At 40.5% G+C, this 22927-nt stretch overlaps 1 protein-coding gene across 1 annotated transcript; it reads left to right on the forward strand.

The window, feature by feature from the left end:
• Positions 1–205: 205 nt before the first annotated feature.
• aprt (adenine phosphoribosyltransferase) lies at positions 206–21630 on the forward strand. Its single transcript, XM_043706744.2, has 5 exons — positions 206–382; positions 12925–13028; positions 19447–19580; positions 19692–19770; positions 20187–21630. The coding sequence occupies exons 1-5, from the start codon at positions 285–287 to the stop codon at positions 20324–20326; spliced, it is 555 nt and encodes a 184-aa protein (XP_043562679.1). The 5' UTR covers positions 206–284; the 3' UTR covers positions 20327–21630.
• The last annotated feature ends 1297 nt before the right edge of the window (positions 21631–22927 follow it).

A 22927-nucleotide genomic window follows, 5' to 3' on the forward strand; every position in this document is an offset into this window, starting at 1 on the left:
GTAAGCTCCCCCCCCCCCCGGACAGTGACAATGAGAGTGAGAGTAAACTGTTACAATGTGGGACTGAGCCAGGAGCGCGCCTTCACCTTTAAGAGGCTGGGACTAAGGGGCAGCCTCTGCGGTTTCTCCGCCTCCCCCGCTGGCTGGGATCACTGAGAGCAGCTTCAAATTGCGAACGCCTGTCGGTTCCGCCCTCTGTTTTGAGTAAGTACCATTCCGAAAGGGTGGTGTTGGTCTAGCAGCAGCAGCAGCAGCAGCGTGGTGTGTTCCGAGGTGCCGTGAAAATGTGTTCCGAGTCGGAATCGCTGGAACAGAAGCTGCAGCTGGTATACAGCAGCATCAAATCTTACCCCGACTTCCCCAACCAAGGCATCATTTTTCGGTGAGTTTTCCCTTCCCTCTCCAGGTCCCTTTCTAACGCAAAGTACTGTACTGCAAAATAAGTACCCCTCTTCTTAGTCTTTGGACCTTTGGCATTGGCACCATGATCACTTAGTTAAGCAGCAGTGGGAAGAGTTGGCTTCATGTGAGTGAAGTCCCAGGACTGTGAAAATAGAATGATATTTAATGTTCGTTTGTTTTCCACAAGTTATTGCTTATTGCATCTATTGCCCAACCTTAAATCTTATCCCTCAAGTACTTGTCAGTCCTTATAAAGGAGAGAGTGCTTTTTATACTGTGGGTGATTTGTTAGGCAAAACTTAGAGTGGATGTGGAATTTCCTAACCCTGTCTTTGTGAAAATAATGAACTATCAGATGGAGTGATCGGAATAAAATGATAGATTTCATTCCATTCTCCCTGAAAAATGCAAGTTGGCATAAGCTAAAAATGCTGCAGGTCCAGTTCCAGTGAAGGTTTTTCTATGTGTAAAGTAAGGAAGTTCAAATAAGAGTTACAATTATGAGAGTCTCTAATTGATCACAGTTCAATACCATTCCTTAGTGACCAAACCAAAATAAGGGTATAAAGTAAGTTCCAAATTAATTCAAGAGTGCCTTATTTGTCCAATGATAAATAGAATGTAATGGAAATACATAGTGTGTGGTGGTATGGAGAGAAACCAGAGTTCATGTTTCAAGTTGATTACTCATTGTCAAACTTGAATGCAGTGGTCAAATTCTTCACTAATGAAACACAGAAGGAGACCTTTTTGCTTGTTATTTCTCTGCCAGCTTGTTTGAGGAGCAATCCAATCAGTACCATTCCTCAATTCAAGTACTTATCCAGTGCCCTTTTTGAGGAAAATTACTGTATTGAATGTGTAGCTATTGTCCTGGCAATGCTGTCCAACCAGTCCAACCAGTCAATAATAAAAAAAGAACACTTACTGCTCGATTGCTTTTCTTGCGGTTGCAGGGGAAGGTGCCGGGAGTGGAGGTTGGGTTGGTGGGGGGTGTGGATCTGATGAGGGAGTCGCGGAGGGAGTGGGCTTTCCAGAACGCTGATAGGGGTGGGGAGGGAAATATATCCTTGGTGATGGGGTCCGTTTGGAGGTGGCGGAAATGACGAAGGATGATACGATGTATCTGGGGTGGTAGGTGAGGACCAGTGGAGTTCTGTCCTGGTGGCGATTGGAGGGGCGGGATTCAAGGGCGGAGGAGTGGGAAGTGGAGGAGATGTGGTGGAGAGCATCGTCAACCACGTCTGAGGGGAAATTGTGGTCTCAGACGTGGTTGACGATGCTCTCCTTTGAACCACTCCTTTGAACCCCTCCGCGACTCCCTCGTCAAATCCACACACCCCACCAACCCAACCTCCACTCCCAGCACCTTTCCCTGTAACCGCAAGAAATGCAAAACTTGCGCCCACACCTCCCCCCTCACTTCCCTCCAAGGCCCCAAGGGATCCTTCTGTATCCATCAGAAATTCACCTGCACCTCCACACACATTATTTACTGCATCCGCTGCATCCGATGTGGCCTCCTATACATTGGGGAGACCGGCCGCCTACTTGCGGACATGCAGGTCCTTGGCCTCCTCCATCGCCAGACCATGGCAACACGACGCCTGGAGGAAGAGCACCTCATCTTCCGCCTAGGAACCCTCCAATCACAAGGGATGAATGCAGATTTCTCCAGCTTCCTCACTTCCCCTCCCCCCACCTTTTCTCAGTCCCAACCCTCAGACTCAGCACCGCCTTCTTGACTTGCAATCTTCTACCCGACCTCTCCGCCCCCACCCCCTCTCTGGCCTATCACCCTCACCTTAACCTCCTTCCACCTATTGCATTCCCAACGCCCCCGCCCAAGTCCCTCCTCCCTACCTTTTATCTTAGCCTGCTTGGCACACCTTCCTCATTCCTGAAGAAGGGCTTATGCCCGAAATGTCGATTCTCCTGCTGCTTTGATGCTGCCTGACCTGCTGCACTTTTCCAGCAACACATTTTTAAGCTTTGATCTCCAGCATCTGCAGTCCTCACTTTCTCCTGCCTACAGTTATTGACAGTTCTGCTATAAACAGTTTGGTCATTTGCTGTGTCACAAACCTGTGATTTTTAAACACTGCTGTCAAATCTCCACTTGTTCTTTGTCATAGCAGAACAGACCAATTTCAGCTTCTCCAATCTAGTAACATGCGTTTTTATTTCAATATCTTTTTATAATCTGTGTATGCAACACGGACTGCACGGTCCACGCTTGTCCTCTGTTAGCTTATCAAAAATAAACTCAATCAAAGTTAGAAATCACGCAACACCAGCTTATAGAACAACAGGTTTATTTGGAAGCACTAGCTTTCGGAGCACTGCTCCTTAATCAGGTGATTGAACACTTTCTAGATGCGCTTTAAAATAGAGTTTCATCCCATGAGAGGATTCTCTCTTCTTGGAACAGAGATTCTCACCTTCACAATCACCTGATGAAGGAGTAGCACTCTGAAAGCTAGTTGGACTATATCTGGTGTTGTGTGATTTCTAACTTTGTACACCCCAGTCAAACACTGGCGTCTCCAAATCAAAACTCAATCAAGTGAGTTAATTTGTATCAAATACTTGCTGATTTTCCTTTTTTTTTAGTTTGAAGAATTCTGCAACCAATTGCATTTACTGACCTGCATTTTGCAATCAGCAGCAAACTGACAGTGGCGGCAACACTGACTGTAGATTAATCTTTGAGTTTATCTATTGCAAAGTAAAGGTCAGAATCGCTGTTCCAAGAAGAGCGAATTCTCTCAGGGCATGAAACTCTGTATTTTAAAGTGCACCTGGAAAGCATTCAAACAAAAATAGAAATTGTTGGAGTAACTGGCAGCATCTGTGGAAAGAAAACGGAGTCAAAATGTTGGGTCTAGGGCTCTTCTTCAGTTCTGAAAGGGTAGATCTGCTGAGTTTCTCCAGCAACTTCTGATTGTCTTTTTTTTCAGATTTCAAGCATCTGTAGTTCTTGGTTTTTTTGGAAAGTGTTGAAAATGTTTTGCAAAATTATAATGGGGTAGATGTAATACAACACTCTATCAACTGTGTCATGTGATTTACAGCACCTTCTTGATGACTGCTTCCTGCTATGCGCTCAGGAAACAACAGTTGGAAGAACTGTAAAATGTAAATAAAATTTATTTCTTTGGACAAGTGAACACACAAATAATTGACTGACCAGTCTTTGAATCCTGCTTCACACAGTGATGTGACAAGTTGAGAACATTAGCAATGACGTAACCAACCAGGAAATGCTGCCAACTGCAGAAAATTTCTGTTTTGGAGCTTGAGCAGCTGCTGGGATGACTTTGGGGAATACCCTCAAAACTGAGAGTTACATGCTTGGCTTGCTCAGAGAAGTGGTCCATTACAAGCTAGATGGAAGGGGACTGAGCAATGCCAGGCAGCTCAAGGGAGCTAGGTAGCACGTGTAGGAGTCCCAGGGGATCCTAGTCGCAAATAGTTTTGAATACTGTTGAGGTTGTTAGTTCCTCAGGCCTACAGTCAGAGTCCAGTCCACGGAGGGATGTTGAGCCTGGGTCACTAAATATATTCCAGGCTGAGATAGATTTTTAATCAATAAGGAATCAAGGGTTGTGAGGAAAAGTCAGGAAAGATACATTGATTATCAGATCAGTCATCTTATTGATTGGCAGAGCAGATTTGATGGGCTAAATGACCTACTTCTGCTCTGTCTTAAAGTTTTATTGCACCACAAACAGCTCAACTAAAGAGGAGGAAAGGAAGAGCAATAGTGATAGGGATTCATTAGTTAAAAAGACTTCAGTATTTCTGCAGCTGAAAATGTGACTCCAGGAGGGAGTGTTGCCAGGATCAAGGATATGACCAGACAGCTGCAGGATATTCTTCAGAGGAAAGGTGAACAATTGGTGATTGTAATCTATGTTGGTAGCAACGGTTGAAAGAGGAATATGGTCCTGCAATCAGAATTTAGGGAGTTACCTCAAAATTAACTTGCAAGCGGGCCACAAATGTTTGGATTATACTTGGTGCCGTGTGCAAGTGAGTGCAGAAATAGGAGGATAAAACAAATGGAAAGATGATGCAGGAGGGAGGTCTTTAGTTTCCTCAGACATTGGGAATGTTGCACCTGTACAATCCAGATAGGTGGAGAGAGCCGCGACGATGAGTTCCCTGTGGTGTTTCGCTTTGGGAGGGCTTCAAACTAACCTGGCATGAGGTATGGGAACCAGGAGAGAATGTCAGAATATTCAGATGCACAAAATGCTGGGAAAAATAGATAACACTAGAGTAGAAAATAGTAAGGTAATGCATGAAGTCAGAGTATATTGTATGTATGTGAATGCATGGAGTAAATAAGATTCATGAGTTGCAGGTACCGACTGTCTCTCAGAATTCTAATGCAATGCATTAAAAGAATGGGCACAAGGATTTTGTGTTAAATATTTCTAGGTAAAAGGTATTCAGAAAAGTAAAAATAATAAGTGGTAGTACTGGTTAAGGAGTAAATTGTAGCTGGAGTAAGGTTGCCTTAAGAGGGGTCAAAGACAGAATCAATTTGACTAGAACTGGAAACAAAAAAGGTGCAATTGTTGCTCAGTGTAGTTTATAGACCACCAACCAATGGCAAGGATACAGAGGAAAGACATTGCAAGGAGATTTGAGCTACAAGTATAGCATAAAGAAAGACTTCAATTATCATAGTGTTGGATTGTTGCATAATGGGCAGAGATGGACAAGTATTCCTAGATTGTGTTCAGGAGAATCCTTTTACAGTCCAGTCCAATACAGGGACTGCTCTGAGAATTTTGGAAGAGAGATTGGCCAAATAAATAGCATTGCGGGGGAACACTTTGGAGACAGTAATAATGATGTTTATGATCTTGATAGAAAAGAACAGTGGATGTTCCAGAGTAATAGTAATCAACTGGGGGTTGGCCAACTTAAATGGGGCAAGTCAGAGCTGGGCCAGATAGACTGGAGCCAAAGGCTAATGGAAAATCTGTAGCTGAGAAATGGGCTCCCTTCAAAAGAAAAATGGTCAGACACTGTCTGGGTATATTCCCTCCAAAGGCAAAGGTTGGGCAAACAAATCCAAAGCTCCCTGGATGGAAAGATAAATAGAAATTAAGAGGAAGAAGAAAAGTTCTGCTGATTATTTCTCCTTCTTAGAACCAAAAGCTTCAGAGGAGTTGAAAAATACATAAGAAAAGCAAAGAAGGAATATGAAAAAATACTGGCACCTAACATAATGAGGAATCCCGAAGTCTTCGGCAGGTTTAAACAAAGTGTAAAGGAAAGATAGAGCTGAATATGGATCAACATAAGTCATTAAGACTGACAGTACAAGTGGAGAGAGCAATTAATAGATGTTATGACACAGGGTAAACTCTCCTGCTTAATTTAAAACCAGCAACACAGAGAAGGTTTATCCCATGCAGTAATCTGTAAAGATTAGAGTGGCCCAGAACTATGTAAAGTTAAAATTTAAACTTTTTTTTTATTCTTAAAGTATAACAGAGAATAATTAACTCACCACTATTTACAATTTCTTTCTCTAACCTATCTCTGACCTGCCGTTCTATAATGCTAGTCCAATAAAACATCTAATTAAGATTTACAAAATAACACTTGTCTCAAAACCAGGCGGTGTAGGTTCTTGTCTTTGGATCTTCCTATGTCGTCTTTTCTCCTTGTTAGGAATTTCTGCATTACAGGTTACTGATCGAAAAGGGACTTTTAAGAGATTTTTTCAAGCAGTCTGTTACGTGCTAGGACTTGACAGTTCTCCTCTCAACTGTTCGAATTACACCCCCCCCCCCTCCCCCCCACAACCCCAGCCTTGTATCCCAGAGGATTGAATTGTGTATTGGCTTTTAATATTGTCAATATACTCGATTCAAACTTGATTGGAAATTGTTTTTCTTTTTCAGGGTATAATTTAAACTGGCTCAATTCGAATTTGTTTTTGTATCCTGGCAACCTGTTAATCAAGTTGTTCGATTAAGTGTTACATACATTGTTGCCTTATTGAGAACACTTGGTGCTGTGTCTGGTAATTCTGCTGCTTTTAACTCTTAAGTACACCCACATCTTCATAACACAGCACACGGTATCCAAGGCTTTATCAATGGGTGCATAGTGACAAGAGCAAGGAGGTTAAGCTGAACTTGAATGATGTCATTAATTAGGTCTCAACTAGATAATTATGTACAGTTCTGGATACCACATGTTTTAGGAAGGATGTGAAAGCATTGGAGAGAGTTTAGAAGATGTTTACAAGAGTGTTTCCAGGAATGTGAAACTTGAGTTATTTGGAAAGATTGAGGCTGGAATTGGATAGGGAGAAATTGTTTCTGCTTGTGAGAGGACATAGACTTTGAGTGATTTGCAAACAAAGCAAAAATTATGTAAGAATAACACTTTTCATCTGAGTGGCTTGAGTTTGGAATGCACTGCCTAAAGGTACATAGATCATAGAACGTTACAGTGCAGTACAAGCCCTTTGGCCCTCGATGTTGCGCCAACCTTTGAAATTAATCTAATGCCCATCTAACCTGCACCATTCCATTATTATCCATATGTATGTCCAATGCCCATTTAAATGCCCTTAACATCAGCGAGTCCAATACCGTTGCAGGCAGGCTGTTCCATGCCCCTGCTACTCTGAGTAAAGAAACTACCCCTGATATCTGTCCTAAATCTATCACTCCTCCATTTAAATCCATGTCCCCTCGTGTTAGCCTTCACCATGTGAGGAAAAAGGTTCTCTCTGACCACCCTATCTAACCCTCTGATTATCTTATAGGTCTCAATTAAGTCATCTCTCAACCTTCTTCTCTCCAACAAAAACAGCCTCAATTCCCTCAGCCTTTCCTCGTAAGACCTTCCATCCATACCAGGCAACACCCTAGTAAATCTCCTCTGAACTCTTTCCAAAGCTTCCACTTCCTTCTTATCAATGCCATGACCAAGTGTGGCCTTACCAGTGTCTTGTACAACTGAAGCATGACCTCGTGGCTCCAAAATTCAATCCCCTACCAATAAACGGCAACACACTATATGCCTTCTTAAGTTTAGAAATGTGTTTAGAGGTATGTTCACTTGAGGCATTCAAGAGGAAATTAGATTATTATCTGAATACAATTAATATGCAGGGTTGCAGTGAAAAGGCATGTGATTTATATTAAGGTAATATACTCAGAGAGCGACTATTTGCCACCACTCAGTAGGAATCCCCAGTGGACAGCTATTTATGCAGGAATCCTTCCACTTTCCACTGGGGACCTGGGATGGGTTGTACATAGCAGTCCCTTGATAATTACAGATGTGGTGGCTCTCGGACACTCAGCCCATTTGTTTATTTTGCAGTGCAGTGGCATCCATGGACCTTGAATAATTTGTTTGTGGACGATTGCAACTCTATTTTAGTTACTTGAAGAATTTTTTTGTTTTTGGTTGTAGTTCAGCCCCATGCTCCTGATCTTTGAGCACCTAGTGAGAAGGGCAGTTTGGGAGATCTCCTCCTGGGTCTGCTCCATGGGTCTGGCAAGGCTGGCTATAAAGAGGTCCGGGCAGAAGGCTGTGCAGGAGATCATCATTCTTCCGCAGCTATATTTGTGCCTGGGTGTTCTTGGAGAAGGAGCACACCTTGTCCATCAATACTGTTGATGCCTTTATAGAGAGGTGGGCACTCTGCAGGGGATATATTGCTTTATTATCCCCTCTAACTCCATTTAACTTAGTCTTTTCCCTTTCTCTCCCTCCCCTCACTTTTGTTGGTTGCATTGCCCTTAACGGGTTTTGCTTGTAAATATTTAATTGGCTACATGGTTGATTACTGGTTGTAATTAACATTTTTTTTAAAAAAGCAGAGTCCCAGCAGACACAATTGACTAAATGGCCTCCTTATGCACTACAATAAGTACAGTATCTGACACAATAAGCCCAATCTGTTAGTAGCTGTGTGTGTGTATATAACCTGTATCCATGATAATTTGATTTTCCTAACATATCTGGTTGAAGTAATCTGTCAATAAAAATACAGTCTAACACCTTCATTATTTTAAACATTGCAGTGATTGTCCCAGAATTTAAATACAAATGAACTCAATTTTTTATGTCTATCTGAATAATTAATCACTTTTTTAGACTAGATATCAGTCTTGCATCTCTGAACCTCTTCCAAAGTTTGTCACTTGTCAGGCAAGGAATTATTTCTATGTACTAAAACCAGGCATAGTTAATCTAGTTAATTACAGCTACAAACACTGAGAAAGGCTTGTTTGGACTTCGAGAATAAGTATTGGCATTGAGTATAGCATGTAGAACACTTTTCACTGTATCTTGGCACATGTGACAAGAGTAAGTCATAGCATGTAGTTAAAGTCATAGCTTGCAATTAAAGGATATCCCATTTGCACTAATGAATTACTTCAGATAAAATGGTTAAATGTAAGAGAATCTGTACTTGTAATGCCATTGTCGCAACTATAATTACATGATATATAATTTGCTGATCTTTTTAAAGGCATCGAAGAAATGGCTGCAGGGTGTCACATACCTGTCCGTCGTTGATTCACTTCAGCTGATGTGCTGTCTCAGCATCCTCCACAAAGGGAGCTGTTTAGAATTTTTGATTAACCCTTGGACAACACAATGGGTCTTTCTAAAACTAAATAGGAGACTGGAAGGACCCCACAGATAATTTCAGCCAAACTAAATTCCCATGAAAGGGCTCTAAGACTTGAGTGTTCTCAACCAAAAAGCTTGAGGAAAATGGCTTTCAGGAATTTGAAAGAGTTTTGTTGAAAGAGTTCAGGAAATCAGCAAGTGCTGTTTTTTATATATATATAACACTCTCTCTCTCTCTCACTCTCACTTGTATGTATCTCCTAAGGTACCTATTTTACCCCCGTATCAGTATTTTAGCTACTAACTATTATTTGATTGCTTAGTAACTTTCAGCAATGTAATTTTTGATCTTTATTTAAAACAATAATTTTTCTCATTTTTAAAATCAGAACACTTTTTTTTAAAGAAAACCTAACAATGGTGCTGAATGAGCTATATAAATTTGCAGTTCACAGACCACTCTGCTGACATGTACTGTGTGGTTGTAACGCCATTTAATTTATTAGAACATGGGCAGTGAAGGACAGAATCTAAATCCTAGTCTTTATGTACTGAAGCCTTTATATACAGAAACATACAATGCATATCATGCATCTATACCAACAATTCCTCTTTCCGTTAGCTTCTATCTATGCACAGGTGAATCCACAATTAATGCCTACTGCCTCAATGAACATTCCTATGATGTAGAATTTACACTCCTGACACTTCACAGCTGGTGAATACTTTATGAATTGGAGTTATGTTTTAAATAAACCTCCCTATCATTGGGCACATTAGAAATCCACTCAATATTGTAAATGCAAAGCTTTAAGCATTTGGTTTTGGAATTTGTAGTCTAAAGTTGACAGGTGTTTTGTTCAGAAAAGAATGCAGCAATAAATTTAGCTCATTGCTGTAAATCCAGTGACAATTCAACAAAAATGAAATAATGCAGTCATAAATATGCTGAAATGTACGTTGTGCTTCTGCCTTCCATTTTCTTCACTCTGTGTCTCTTACTTTTAATAGATTGAGTTTGTTATAATACACCTTATCCTTACAAATGAGCTGCACCATTTCTTTTTTCTGATTTGTTTCTCTACCACCTGGAGAAGCAAGCGATTGACCTTCCTCAAAATCCAAACAGCACAACTATGCAGGGGTCCCTATGATCCAAGTACAGTATCTGAATCAAATAGTATTTCCAATGACAATCCTGTTAGGTTTAATGACCGGTTGAAGACAGGTGTTGTTAAAATTGTCAGATGCTAATAATAGAGACTGTCTGTCTCTACCTCACCCATCTTTTTATTAAAAACGTGATCAGTTAATGGCAGAACTGACTTGAGTCTAAATAGTTCAGGTGTTTAAAAAGCTAAGCAGGAATATCAATGATAATATTCTGAAGCAATTTAAACAGCACTACCTGGACCAGCTAACAGTTTGAAGTTATTTCTCTCCGTTTCTGTCAAGTTATAGATTTATTAAATACTCTGGCGCCTTCAACATCACATGAATGGTCTGCCACCACAGGAACTATTAATCCATTTGGCTCAATGCACCAAAACAGAACAGGAAAATTGAAACAGTGTAAATGAAATCATTGAAAATACTTAACGTTTAAATAGCAGTTATCTGCATTCTGTTCTTTCTCAAACAAAGTAACATGATGGACTTGATCTACAGTTTTTTTGCCAATAAATGTTGATCTCACTTGAACTGATGGAAAAGGAGCATCAAGATTTCTATTGCATCAATCCTACTAACTCTCTTTCAGAGTGGCACTGATAGAAAATTGAAAGGCAAATTACTCAAAGAGGGATGAGGTGAAGGGGAAGATGGAGTTGAAGAGGAAATGTCAGATTGCCTGAAATAAAATCATTTTGGTTTCAACTGAGCAGTTACCACGTGAGAAGGGTAGATAAAATTGCTTTATCATTGAACCACGAGATAGTTACACAGCATGGAAACTCGTCCACACCAACCAGATTTCCCAAACCAAACTAACTCCATTTGGCCATATCCCTCTAAACCTTTCCTGTTAATGTACCTGTTCAAAATTCTTTTAAATGTTGTAACTGTACCCACTACTAAAGCCTCTGGTAGTTCATTCCATATACAAACCACCTTCTGTGTGGAAAAAATTGCCCCAAGGTCACTTTTGAATCTTTCCCCTCTCTCTCCTTAAACCTATGCCCTCTAGTTTTGAACTCCCCTGCCCTGGGGAAAAGACCTTGACTATTCACCTTATCTATGCCTCTCGTGATTTCGTAAACCTCTATAAGGTCACCCCATCCCCCACCCCCCCCCAGCCTCCTATGCTCCAGGGGAAAAATGTCCTAGCCCTGTCCAGCCTCTCCACATAACTCAAACTCACCAGTCCCAATGACATCCTTGTGAATCTTTTCTGCACCCTTTCCAATTTAATAACCTCTTTCCTGTGGCAGAGCGGTGAGAACTGTATGAAATGTTTAGGCTTAGATTGAGATTTTATTGTCTTGGGTACTCATACAGAAGTATGGTGAAAAGTGTATAATGTCGCCACACATGGTGCCATCTTAGTACAAAGCAAGCTAGGTTCAAAGTTTATAAAAATGAAGCATTACCTTCATAGAATTTGTAGAAGAATAAAGAAATAAGGTAATAGTTAACATTTTAAGTCCTTGATATAAACTAGAAAAATAAAGGAATAAAGTTAAAAGTTCAACAGTTTTTTGACTCCTCTACATAACTCGCTTTCCAGGAGACCTCAGCAGCTTATTCTCTCTGCTGCAGCTACAAATATGTTACAGCATGGTAAAAGGCCTTTTTGGTCAATCATAGCTATTTGGGCTGTTTGACACTTTAAAATCCATCCTACATCCTTTTTTATATACTTCATTTTCAAATATTTACCCATTTACTCTTTTACTACCATTAATCTTACATTAATCAGTAAGCCTCCTATGCAGTGTTGATCAGAACATTTTAGAGGGATTTTTTTTATTTCTATTTATTCAATCATGGGATGAGGGTGTTGTTGGCTGGGCTAGCATTTATTGCCCATCCCTGACTGCCCTCTGGGCAATTAGGGATGGGCAATAAAGAGTCAACCACGTGGAGTCACATGTAGGCCAGACCAGGTAAGGACGGCAGTTTCCTTCCCTAAAGGACATTAGTGAATCAGATGAGATTTTCCAACAATCAACAGTGGACTCGTGATCATTAGTCTCTTGCAGAGAGATTTTTATTGAATTCAAATTTTACCATCTGCAGTGATGGGATTCGAACCTGGGTCCCCAGAAAATGACCTGGGTCTCTGGATTAACAGTCCAGCGATTAATGCCACTAGATCATCACCACCTCAATAATTATAGAAGTGTATTCAGGTGCACAGAATCTGTGGAAAGAACAAGATGGTTAGGATTACTAGTCTTTCCTCCGAGACAAACATTCACCTTGTCTGAAAAAGGATCCACATCTGGAATGTTAACTCACCTGCTCTCTCCACTAGGAAATAATTTTTTTTAAAGTACCCATTTAATCCCTTAGAATTATATCAGTTAGCTGTTTAAACATTAACAAGTGTTTACTAAAATTAAAATATTGATACCTTTCTTTCAACTCTGTACTTTCAAATATATTTACTAAAGATGAAAAAAAGCAATGGGTGAATCTACAGGAACAATTGTAGTAATGCCTTGAATAATATACTCAAACATTACTGGTAACTTTCTGAAAAAGGTCACCTTTTTTTTCTGAAGCAATTTTTCTAATCTGATTTAAATGTAAACAGCAGTATGCCAATAGTAAGACCAACACATATCATGTAACCATTCTGCTATTTTATATTCCTACTCTCCATAGATGTTGATATCCACAGATATAGCATTTGCTGTATTGCTCTTTACTTAGAATATCTGTATTTTTCAGAGACATCTTTCCTCTTTTTCAAGATCCGAAAGCCTTCAGTGCAGTTATTGACCTATTTGAAGATCATTTAAGAAAGAAGTTTCCTAAGATTGATTTATTTGTTGGTAAGTTCCTTCAATTAAAAGGAATCTTAATCATTAATTTAGAACTGTTACACGACTATGGCTTGAGAAGAGCATTCAACACAAATGGTTGTCTTGTCACAATGGTTTCATGACACAGTCTAGAGATGTACAGCATGGAAACAGACCCTTTGGTCCAACTCGTCCATGCCAACCAGATACCCTAACCTAATCTAGTCTTATTTGCAAGTACTTGGCCCATATCCCTTTAAACCCTTCCTATTCATACACCCATTCAGATGCCTTTTTAAATGTTGTAATTGTACTAGTCTCCATCATTTCCTCGTTCCATGCACCCATCTCCCTCTGTGTGAAAACATTGCCCCTTAGGTACCTTTTAAATTTTTTCTCTCTCATCCTAAACCTATGCCCTCTCTAATTCTGGACTCCCCCACCCCAGGGAAAAGACCTTGTCTACTTATCCAATCTATGCCCCTCGTGATTTTATAAACCTTTACAAGGCCACCCCATAGCCTCTGACACTGCAGGGAAAACAGCCCCAGCCTATTCAGCCTCTTCCTATAGCTCAAATCCTTCAACCCTGGCAACATCCTTGTTAATTTTTTCTGAACCCTTTCAAGTTTTACAACATCTTTTCGATAGGAAGGAGATCAGAACTGCACACAATATTCCAAAAATGGCCTAACCAATGTCCTGTACAGCAGCAACATGATCTCCCAATGCTTATACTCAATCCTCTGACCAATAGAGGAAAGCACACCAAATGCAGTCTTCACTATCCTGTCGACCTGTGACTCCACTTTTTAGGAACTATGAACCTGCACCCCAAGGTCTTTGTTCAATAACACACCCGAGTACCTTAAGTACCTTAGAGTACCTGCCCTGATTTGCCTTTCCAAAATGCAACACCTCAAGTTTATCGAAATTAACTTCCATTGGCCCGTCTGACCAAGATCCTGTTGTACTCCGAGGTAATCTTCGCTGTCCACTACACCTCCAATTTTGGTGTATTCTACAAACTTTCTACCTATATTTCCTATGTTCACATCCAAATCATTTGTACAAATGTCAAAAAGCAGTGGACCCAGCACTGATCCTTGTGGCACACAATTGGTCACAAGGCTCCAGTTTGAAAGGCAACCCTTCACCACCACCCTGTCTTCTGCCTTCAAGCCAGGGCTGCATCCAAATGGCTAGCTCTCCCTCTAGTCCATGAGATCTAACCTTGCTAACCAATCTACCATGAGGAACATTGTCGAATGCTTTATTGAGATCCATACAGATTACATTAACTGCTCTGCCCTCCCCAGTCCTCTTTGTTACTTCTTCAAAAAATGTCTTCAAAAAGACACGAGTTCCCCAGGCACAAAACTCCGGTTCCTACACGAATGCCGAAAGAATCGAATCCTTCCACAATGTGTCAGATACAGACCGCCAGTCAACAACCCACAAGCCAGGGACACAGCCAAGCAGAACGGATTCAGGATGATCCAGGTAATGATCACAGACGCGCACAACCGACTCCACAAGTACAAACAAGAAATTGCACGCCAAAAGTCGTTAATTTCAAAAACCACTAATCGTGAATGGACCCGGACCATAGAACAGGCTGTCACCATAGGACAGAACAGGACAACACACCGCAAAAAAACGGCACTAAAAGAAAAAATGGCCAAACTAACACACAACAAAGAGGACACTACAACACACACACCTGGGTTAAAAACCTCTCCCACAGACAGCTCACAGACACGGAAAGAACAATACTGGCCAAGGGACTCAACTACAACCACAGGGACACCATGACAGCAGACTTCCTAACAGCACTAGAATGCACACTCAGGAACAATGGACTGACAGAAGAGACACAACAAACAGTGAGACAAACTGTCGTACCTATGATAATAAGGAAAAGACAAACACATAACCTCAACACCAAGGAGAGGGAAGCACTGAAATCACTAAGAAACGATAAGAACATAATCATACTACCAGCAGATAAAGGCAGAATGACGGTCATCCTAGATAAATCTGATTACATCCAAAAAGCACAACAACTACTTGCAGATATCAACACCTACCAAATGAAGGAATTTGACCCCACACCACAACTCACCAATAGGATAAATAACACACTAAGGAATCTACAAAAAAACGGACAGATAACCAGAGCTGACCTGCAAAGAATGAAACCAGAAAGCAACAACACCCCCAGATTCTATGGATTACCTAAAGTACACAAACTAGACATCCCACTCAGACCCATAGTATCACTGCCAGGGACACCATCATACAAACTGGCCAAAGAACTACAACAGAAACTGAAACACCTGGTCAGCGGATCCAAACACTCTATACAATCAACACAGGAATTCTTGGACATCATCAGAAATATACACATAGACAAAGAAGAAACCATGATATCATTCGACGTGACGGCACTGTTCACTTCGATTGACAAAACCCTAGCCAGAGAAACAATAGCCAACCTACTGGACATACAGAACAGAAAACAGGACGCTGAACCTATCAACAAAGATGGTATACTTAAACTACTGGACTTGTGCCTCACAACACACTTCACATTCAACAACCAGATATACGAACAAATCAACGGAACACCCATGGGATCACCAATCTCGGGACTCATAGCAGAGGCAGTTATGCAAAGGTTAGAACAAACAGTCCTACCACAAACTCAACCCAAACTCTGGGTCAGATATATCGATGACACGTTTGTAATCATTAAAAACACGGAAATAGAAAAAACACACCGGATCATCAACGCCACACTCACAGGAATCCGATTCACGAGAGAAGAAGAAAAGGATAGCCAACTCCCATTCCTAGACGTGATGGTACAGAGAACACCGAATGGAGAATTCACTACAAGGGTATACAGGAAAGCCACACACACAGACCAAGTCCTAAACTATGAAAGTAACCACCCCAATACACACAAACGAAGCTGCATCAGGACACTATTCAAAAGGGCCACAACACACTGCAGTACACCAGAACTGCAAAAAGAAGAAGAGGAACACCTATACAAGGTATTCACCAAAAACGGATACCCGCGCAACTTCATCAACAGATGCCTAAGAGAAAGACCACGGAACGAGGACATACCACAACCAAAAGGACTAGCCACACTACCATACATCAGGAGCATCTCAGAACTGACAGCCAGAATACTGTGACCCCTAGGACTCATAACGGCACACAAACCAACAGCCACGCTCAGACAACAACTCACCAGAACGAAGGACCCAATACCCAACATGAGCAAAACTAATGTAGTGTACAAAATACCATGCAAGGATTGCACAAAACACTATATTGGACAAACAGGAAGACAGCTAACAACGTGAACATCAACTAGCCACGAAACGACACGACCAGCTATCCTTAGTAGCCACACACGCAGACAACAAGCAACATGAATTCGACTGGGACAACACTATTATCATAGGGCAAGCCAGACAGAGAACAGCCAGGGAATTCCTAGAGGCATGGCATTCATCCACAAACTCCATCAACAAACACATCGACCTGGACCCAATATACCAACCACTACAGCGGACAACAGAAACTGACAACCGGAAGCGGCAGGGACAGACCACTATAAACACCGGAGGAAACATCAAAGAAGCGCTTCGCAGGAGGCTCCCAAGCACTGATAATGTCGCCTAGCCAGGGGACGAAACGTTTGCAACAAAAACTTCCAGCTCGGCGAACAGAACCACAACAACGAGCACCCGAGCTACAAATCTTCGCACAAACTTTGAACAAAACCATGTTGACTATCCCTAATCAGTCCTTGCCTTTCCAAATCCATGTAAATTCTGTCCCTCAGGATTCCCTCCAACACCGATGTCAGGCTCACTGGTCTATAGTTCCCTGTTTTTTTTTCTTACCACCTTTCTTAAATAGTGGCACGATGTTAGCCAACCTCCAGTCTTGCAGCACCTCACCTGTGACTATCAATGATACAAATATCTCAGCAAGGGGCCCAGCAATCACTTCCCCAGCTTTCCACAGAGTTCTCGGGTATACCTGATCAGGTTCAAGGTTATCCACCTTTCATGCATTTTAAGACATCCAGCACCACTTCCACTGTAAGAAGGACATTTTTCAAGATATCGCCATCTATTTCCCCACATTCTATATCTTCCATGTCCTTCTCCACATTAAACACTGATGCAAAATACTTGTTTAGTGACTCCCCAATCTCCTGCGGTTCCATACAAAGGCTGCCTTGCTGAGGAGCCCAATTCTCTCTCTAGTTACCCTTTTGTCCTTAATGTGTTTATAGAATCCCTTTGGATTCTCCTTCACCCTATTTGCCAAATCTATCTCATGTCCCCTTTTTGCCCTCCTGATGTTCCTTTTAAGTATACTCCTCCTGCCTTTATACTCTTCTAAGGAGTCACACAATCTCTGCTGTCTAAACCTGACATATTCTTCCTCCTTTATCTTAACCAAAACCTCAATTTCTCTAGAAATCCAGAATTCCCAAAACCTGCCAGCCTTGTCTTTTCAGCCTAACAAGAGTCCAGAGACGACATATTCCTGTTATCTCATTTTTTGAAGGCTTCCCATTTTCTAGCTGTCCCTTTACCTGCAAACACCGTTTCCCCCCCCACCCCCTCCCTCAAGTCAACTTTTGAAAGTTCTTGCCTAACACTGTCAAAATTGGCCTTCCTCCAATTTAGAACTTCAACCTTTAGATCTGGTCTATCTATTTCCATAACTAGTTTAAAAACTTATAGAATTATGGTTGCTGGCCCCAAAGTGCTCCCCCACTGACATCAGTCACCTGTCCTGCTTTTATTTCCTAAGAGCAGATGAAGCTTTGCACCTTCTCTAGTAGATACATCCACAAACTGAATCAAAAGGTTTTGGGTACACACTTCCTCTCCATCTAAACTATATAGCAGTGTTTACCTTACTGTATCCATAGCTTTTCTCCCTTTCTATACCTGCTATCCATCATATCCCCAGCTCCTGTAAATTCCTTATTGCCTTTAACTGACACTCCAACCGATCCATGCAATCCAATAGGATTCGCAATCAAAGACACCTCTGGTAGACATAATCATCAGTGACACAGAAACTTTTCCTAAACTCTTATCTGACAGGAAGAGCACACCACCCGACTAAAGGCCATCTTTGCTCCTCCACAATCTACACACTCAGAAAATAGCACTGTTTTATTGCTCTTAAAAAAAAACACACTGCTTCAGGGTAACTTAATACCTATGATTTATATTTTTAAAATTTAATCGAGAAACAGACCTCAATAAAACGTAATCAAGAAAGAATCCATTGTACTCACTATTGTAGATTTACAGCAAGGTTACACTTAAAACCATGCACTTATCTGTTCCTTGGCTGTGAGCCCTCTCAAACAGTTTCCTCCAGGATCAGCTGTGAATTTTGCTGTTTGTTCATTTTTCCTAGATGCACTTCTATGTCCAGAGATACTAGATTTCTTTCTCTGACCATGTGGTCACAGCCTCTGTTTGTCTTCCTCCTTTTTAAAGTGTCATTGTTTTGATCTTTTTTCCCCCATAAATTCCATAAGAGTGCAGCAGCATATAAAGCAGTAATTGCTACTCCTGGAATTTGACCAAATCACCTCCCAACACTTAATACCTCAAAAAAGGAGCAGCCCTTACAACCACTATTTTCTCATCCTCCAGCTTGGATTACCGAGAATCATTAACTCAGCTATTACTAACTTTTTGGTAGGCAATGCTGAGGAAGGTTTCCCAATGGCCGAGTGAATCCAGTTGATACCCACCCCCTAAGTCTTCCATTCCAAACTCTGATCTATTGACATTGCTAGGTTTCAATTTCTGATTGCTAACAAGTGGTCTGTTAAGGAAATTGAGGATAGCACAATCAAATAGCTTTTCAGTATTCATTAGTTTGTAATGTCTTCAGAAAACCTTATTCCAGTGATATACTTGAGCCTTGTTAACATCCATGCAATTACACTCTTGCAAATTATTGCCTTCAGGAGATAGTTAAGGGATTTTTCTTTTCATGAAAGCAAAAAAAGTGAAAGGAAGTAGACAAGCTAAAGTTCCAATTTGATTAAACACGACGGTTCAAACTAGTATAAACCTGAAAAGGAAGAAATGCAATGCTTAGTATATGTTATAAAAAATCTTCAGTACAGTCTCTTGAGAGAGGTGTAGAATATGTAATAGTTGAAACTAGTTCACTAGTTTTGCAAATTGTTTCCCACTTTTTACGAATTAATGAAGAGTTGGTATTAGTAGTGTTTGTGTATGAAACATTAAATCTTGTCCTCTGTCTGAGATTGCAGGAAATATTTGTATGTTTGGTTTACAAGGAGGTAAAATTACTATATATATATATTTCAAATTGCTACATTCCTTGGTACAGTCATTCTTGTTTTTGTTTGCAGGGTTAGATGCCCGTGGATTCCTATTTGCCCCAATTCTGGCGCAGAGGTTTGGAATTGGTTTTGTGCCAGTTCGTAAGAAGGGAAAGCTGCCAGGGCCAACCTTGTCTGTGAGCTATACTTTGGAATATGGAAAGGTAATTCTTAACTCATAATCCTGATTTTTGTTTTTCTAAATTAACTACGGTAGTCTTAATTAGTGTTAGAATGTCACAATTCTTCTAAAAGACTTGCTTCTTCACTTGAAGGCTGAAGTTGAGATACAATGTGATGCTGTTCAAGCAAACCAGAAAGTTGTTGTCATCGATGATGTAATTGCAACAGGAGGTATGCAATACATGACTAGCTTTGTGAATTGTATTTACACAATGATATGGACAGGGGATTTGCTGGGAAGGGGCATCACAGCATTGTGTTGGATTGTTTTGCAAGGACAGTGGTGTGGTTAGAATTGTCCACCAATTTCTTTGCCACAATTTGTCAGATTATTTAAACATCAATTGCGCTGAATGCTTTTAACTCGCTTATTTTGTTCGCACATTCTGGGCTATGATATTCTCAAAATAATGTGGGAGGACTACAGTAATGTTAATAGAGCAATTGGGGATTCTGCACTTTTTTTCCCAGTTAAAAACCATTTGAAAACCAAGGCGTTAAAAACATTTTGGATTAAGTACAAAATTATAAATATTTATTTTTGAAAGAACAATTAAATTAATTATATATTTTTATCTTTGGTGCAGGTACACTGTCAGCTGCCTGTGAATTGCTGAACAAAATGGGAGCTAATATTCTTGAATGTTTGGTACTGATTGAACTTAAGGCACTGAATGGTGTAAAGAAACTGAATTGCGTGCCTTTCCACTCACTTGTGGAGTTCTAGGTTGTTGTTTCTTTTCTGAATCGAGATTACTCTGCAATATTTCATTCAGTAATGGCCATACAGGTTTACAGTTTTAAGGGCTGACTCCATTAATTCCATTTTTAATATTTTGCCATTTTATCAATTGAATATAACAAAGATTTTCCAGTTTATACTTCATTTGATTTGTGCAGAATTATGCCTACTTGCCCAAATCCTTGTATTTCCATCTTATACCTCAGTTAGCATTTGTTTTTAAAAGGAAATTAAGTTAGTGTTAAACTTTAAATTGCCTAGCTTTTTAATTTTTTAATTTTATCCAGCTAAAAACCAGATTTTAAATGCACATGAACCATAAACACTGAACAATTGGACTCTAGAAAAGAGAAGCCACTTTATACTTTGCCACTTCTAAAAAGCCAACTTGTGTTTTTACAGTTCACCTTTTTTCCATTCCACTGTCAAAAGTTCATTGGTGATGGTTGCCCTCAAGTACCCACTGACAATTCTGTGGCTCCTGTAGCACAGTGGTAGTGCCCCCACCTCTTGTCCAGAGGCTTGGGTTCAAGTCTCACCTGCACCAGAGGTATATAATAACATCTTTGAACAGGTTGGCTAAAAATGCCTATGACTATGTAAGGAAATTCGGAGCAAAGAAAACAAATGCCTAACTGACAATTAATTCACAAGCTACATCATTAAGTTGGAGATCCAGGAGTGAGAGTAATTTTTGAATTCCCTCCTGAGGTGCAGTAGGCTTTTGTAGCCCCTCATATCTGTTTGATAGCTGAGAATTGTTTGAGATCAAAGATCTTCTTGTTCAATAGGGGAACTACTCAACGAGGGGGTTGGTTAGCTGGATAGGTGATTTGCAGTGCAGTGATGCCAACAGCATGGGTTCAATTCTTACACTAGCTGAGGTTACCATGAAGGACTCTCCTTCTCTACTCCCCAGAGATGTTACCCTCCAGTTAAATCGCCAGTAGTCATCGCGCTCTGAAAGCAGCCCTGTCATGGTGACTTTACCTTTTTACAAATTATTGAATCATTGGGGAAACCCACAAGGTGTTTAATTGGCCAGGGAACCACAATCATAAGCACCAGGTTTCAGTAGCTTGATCAAGCTGTCTATCCTGATCTGTCAGACACCAAACTGTCATGTGTGAGCTGATTCCAGTATTCCTGTTAGAGTGCACCTCTCACATTGAATTTGACTGCAAGTTTCAACTGGAGAGTTTGTAACAACTGTCATAATTTGCATGACTTCAATTATGTTAATGTCATTGAACAAATAACATTCCAAAATAAAGAATTTTTAAAATTCATTTTGAGTAGTTTATGAAAGCACATTTTCCAGAAAGATAGCAAATCACAAGGGCGACTGTTCATAATGGAAACCCAAGATTGAGGCGCTGGCCTTGGTTAGATTACATTTCACAGTTCAAGCTGCAGATGTTAATTGGTTGGTTTGAGGGATTAGTTTTCAACCACAGCACTGTTAATCTATTGGGCATTGGAAATCTGGACTGGTTGCAGCTTAATATTTTTATGGATCCCAGTGTAGCATTCTTTCCAAATCTGCAAAAGCAAATGTCAAATGTTTGTGGCTGTAAGCTAGACATAGTTTCCAACTGTATTTTCTGATAGTGAAAATTAGTGCATAAAGTCCAGCAGATGGAATGTGTTGTCAACATTATCAAGTGACACTTACACCAAGAATAACCTGCTTACTATTATTCAGTGTAGGTTATCCCAGGTCCAGATCCCATGACACCCTTGGTCCAAATATGGACAAAGCTGAACCCCAGAAGGGATAGTGACTACAGTTGAGATCAAGGTAGCAGTTCACAGTATGCCAACAAGGATCTTGAACAAAACTGGAGATGCTCAAACTCTGCTGGGTGGAATCGTGCTCGTCAGAGAGGAAGATAGTTGTTGTTGGAGGTCAATGATCTTCACTCCAGGACATCTTTCCAGGGTTTCTATCAGTTACTTTATTAATGACTATTCCTACATTAAAAGTCAGATAGGAATGTTCACTGATGATCAGTTAATACCCATATCAGTTGTGACTCCTCAGATACAAAAGCCACCTGTGCCCCAAAACAGCAAGACCTTGACAACATTCACACTTGGGCTGATAAATGGTAAGTGATCATGTATTGACCCAAAAACAGAATCTCGCCATTACCCCTTGGCAATACCATTAACAAATTCCCCATTGACATTCCAGGATTTACAATTTTGATAAATCAACTTAACTGGACCAGCCATATAAATAAGAAATTCTCAGCCTATAGCATGTTAACAGTAAGTAAATCAGTCCCTGACTTCTCAAAGGATGTTCACCATCTTTTAAGACACCAGCCTAGAATATGACTTAACATACTCCACCTGCCTAGGTGAAAACAACTCTTACAACCTCCCACTCCACACCAATACAGTGGCAGCATTTATACCATTTCGAAGATGCACTGCAATAACCCTGAGATTTATTAGACAGCACTTTCCAAATCTGTGACTTTGGACTTTGTTCTTCTTGGTAATCAAAATGCAACTTGGAATTAGATCATTACTCCTTTTCCAGTGGTTTTGTCTTCCCTCCTGAACAGCAGGAAGGGT

This window comes from Chiloscyllium plagiosum, unplaced genomic scaffold (assembly GCF_037043375.1).
Source record: "Chiloscyllium plagiosum isolate Xiang-an unplaced genomic scaffold, Cpla_swu_hap1 HiC_scaffold_17, whole genome shotgun sequence".
In the NCBI taxonomy this organism is placed as follows: Eukaryota; Metazoa; Chordata; class Chondrichthyes; order Orectolobiformes; family Hemiscylliidae; genus Chiloscyllium; species Chiloscyllium plagiosum.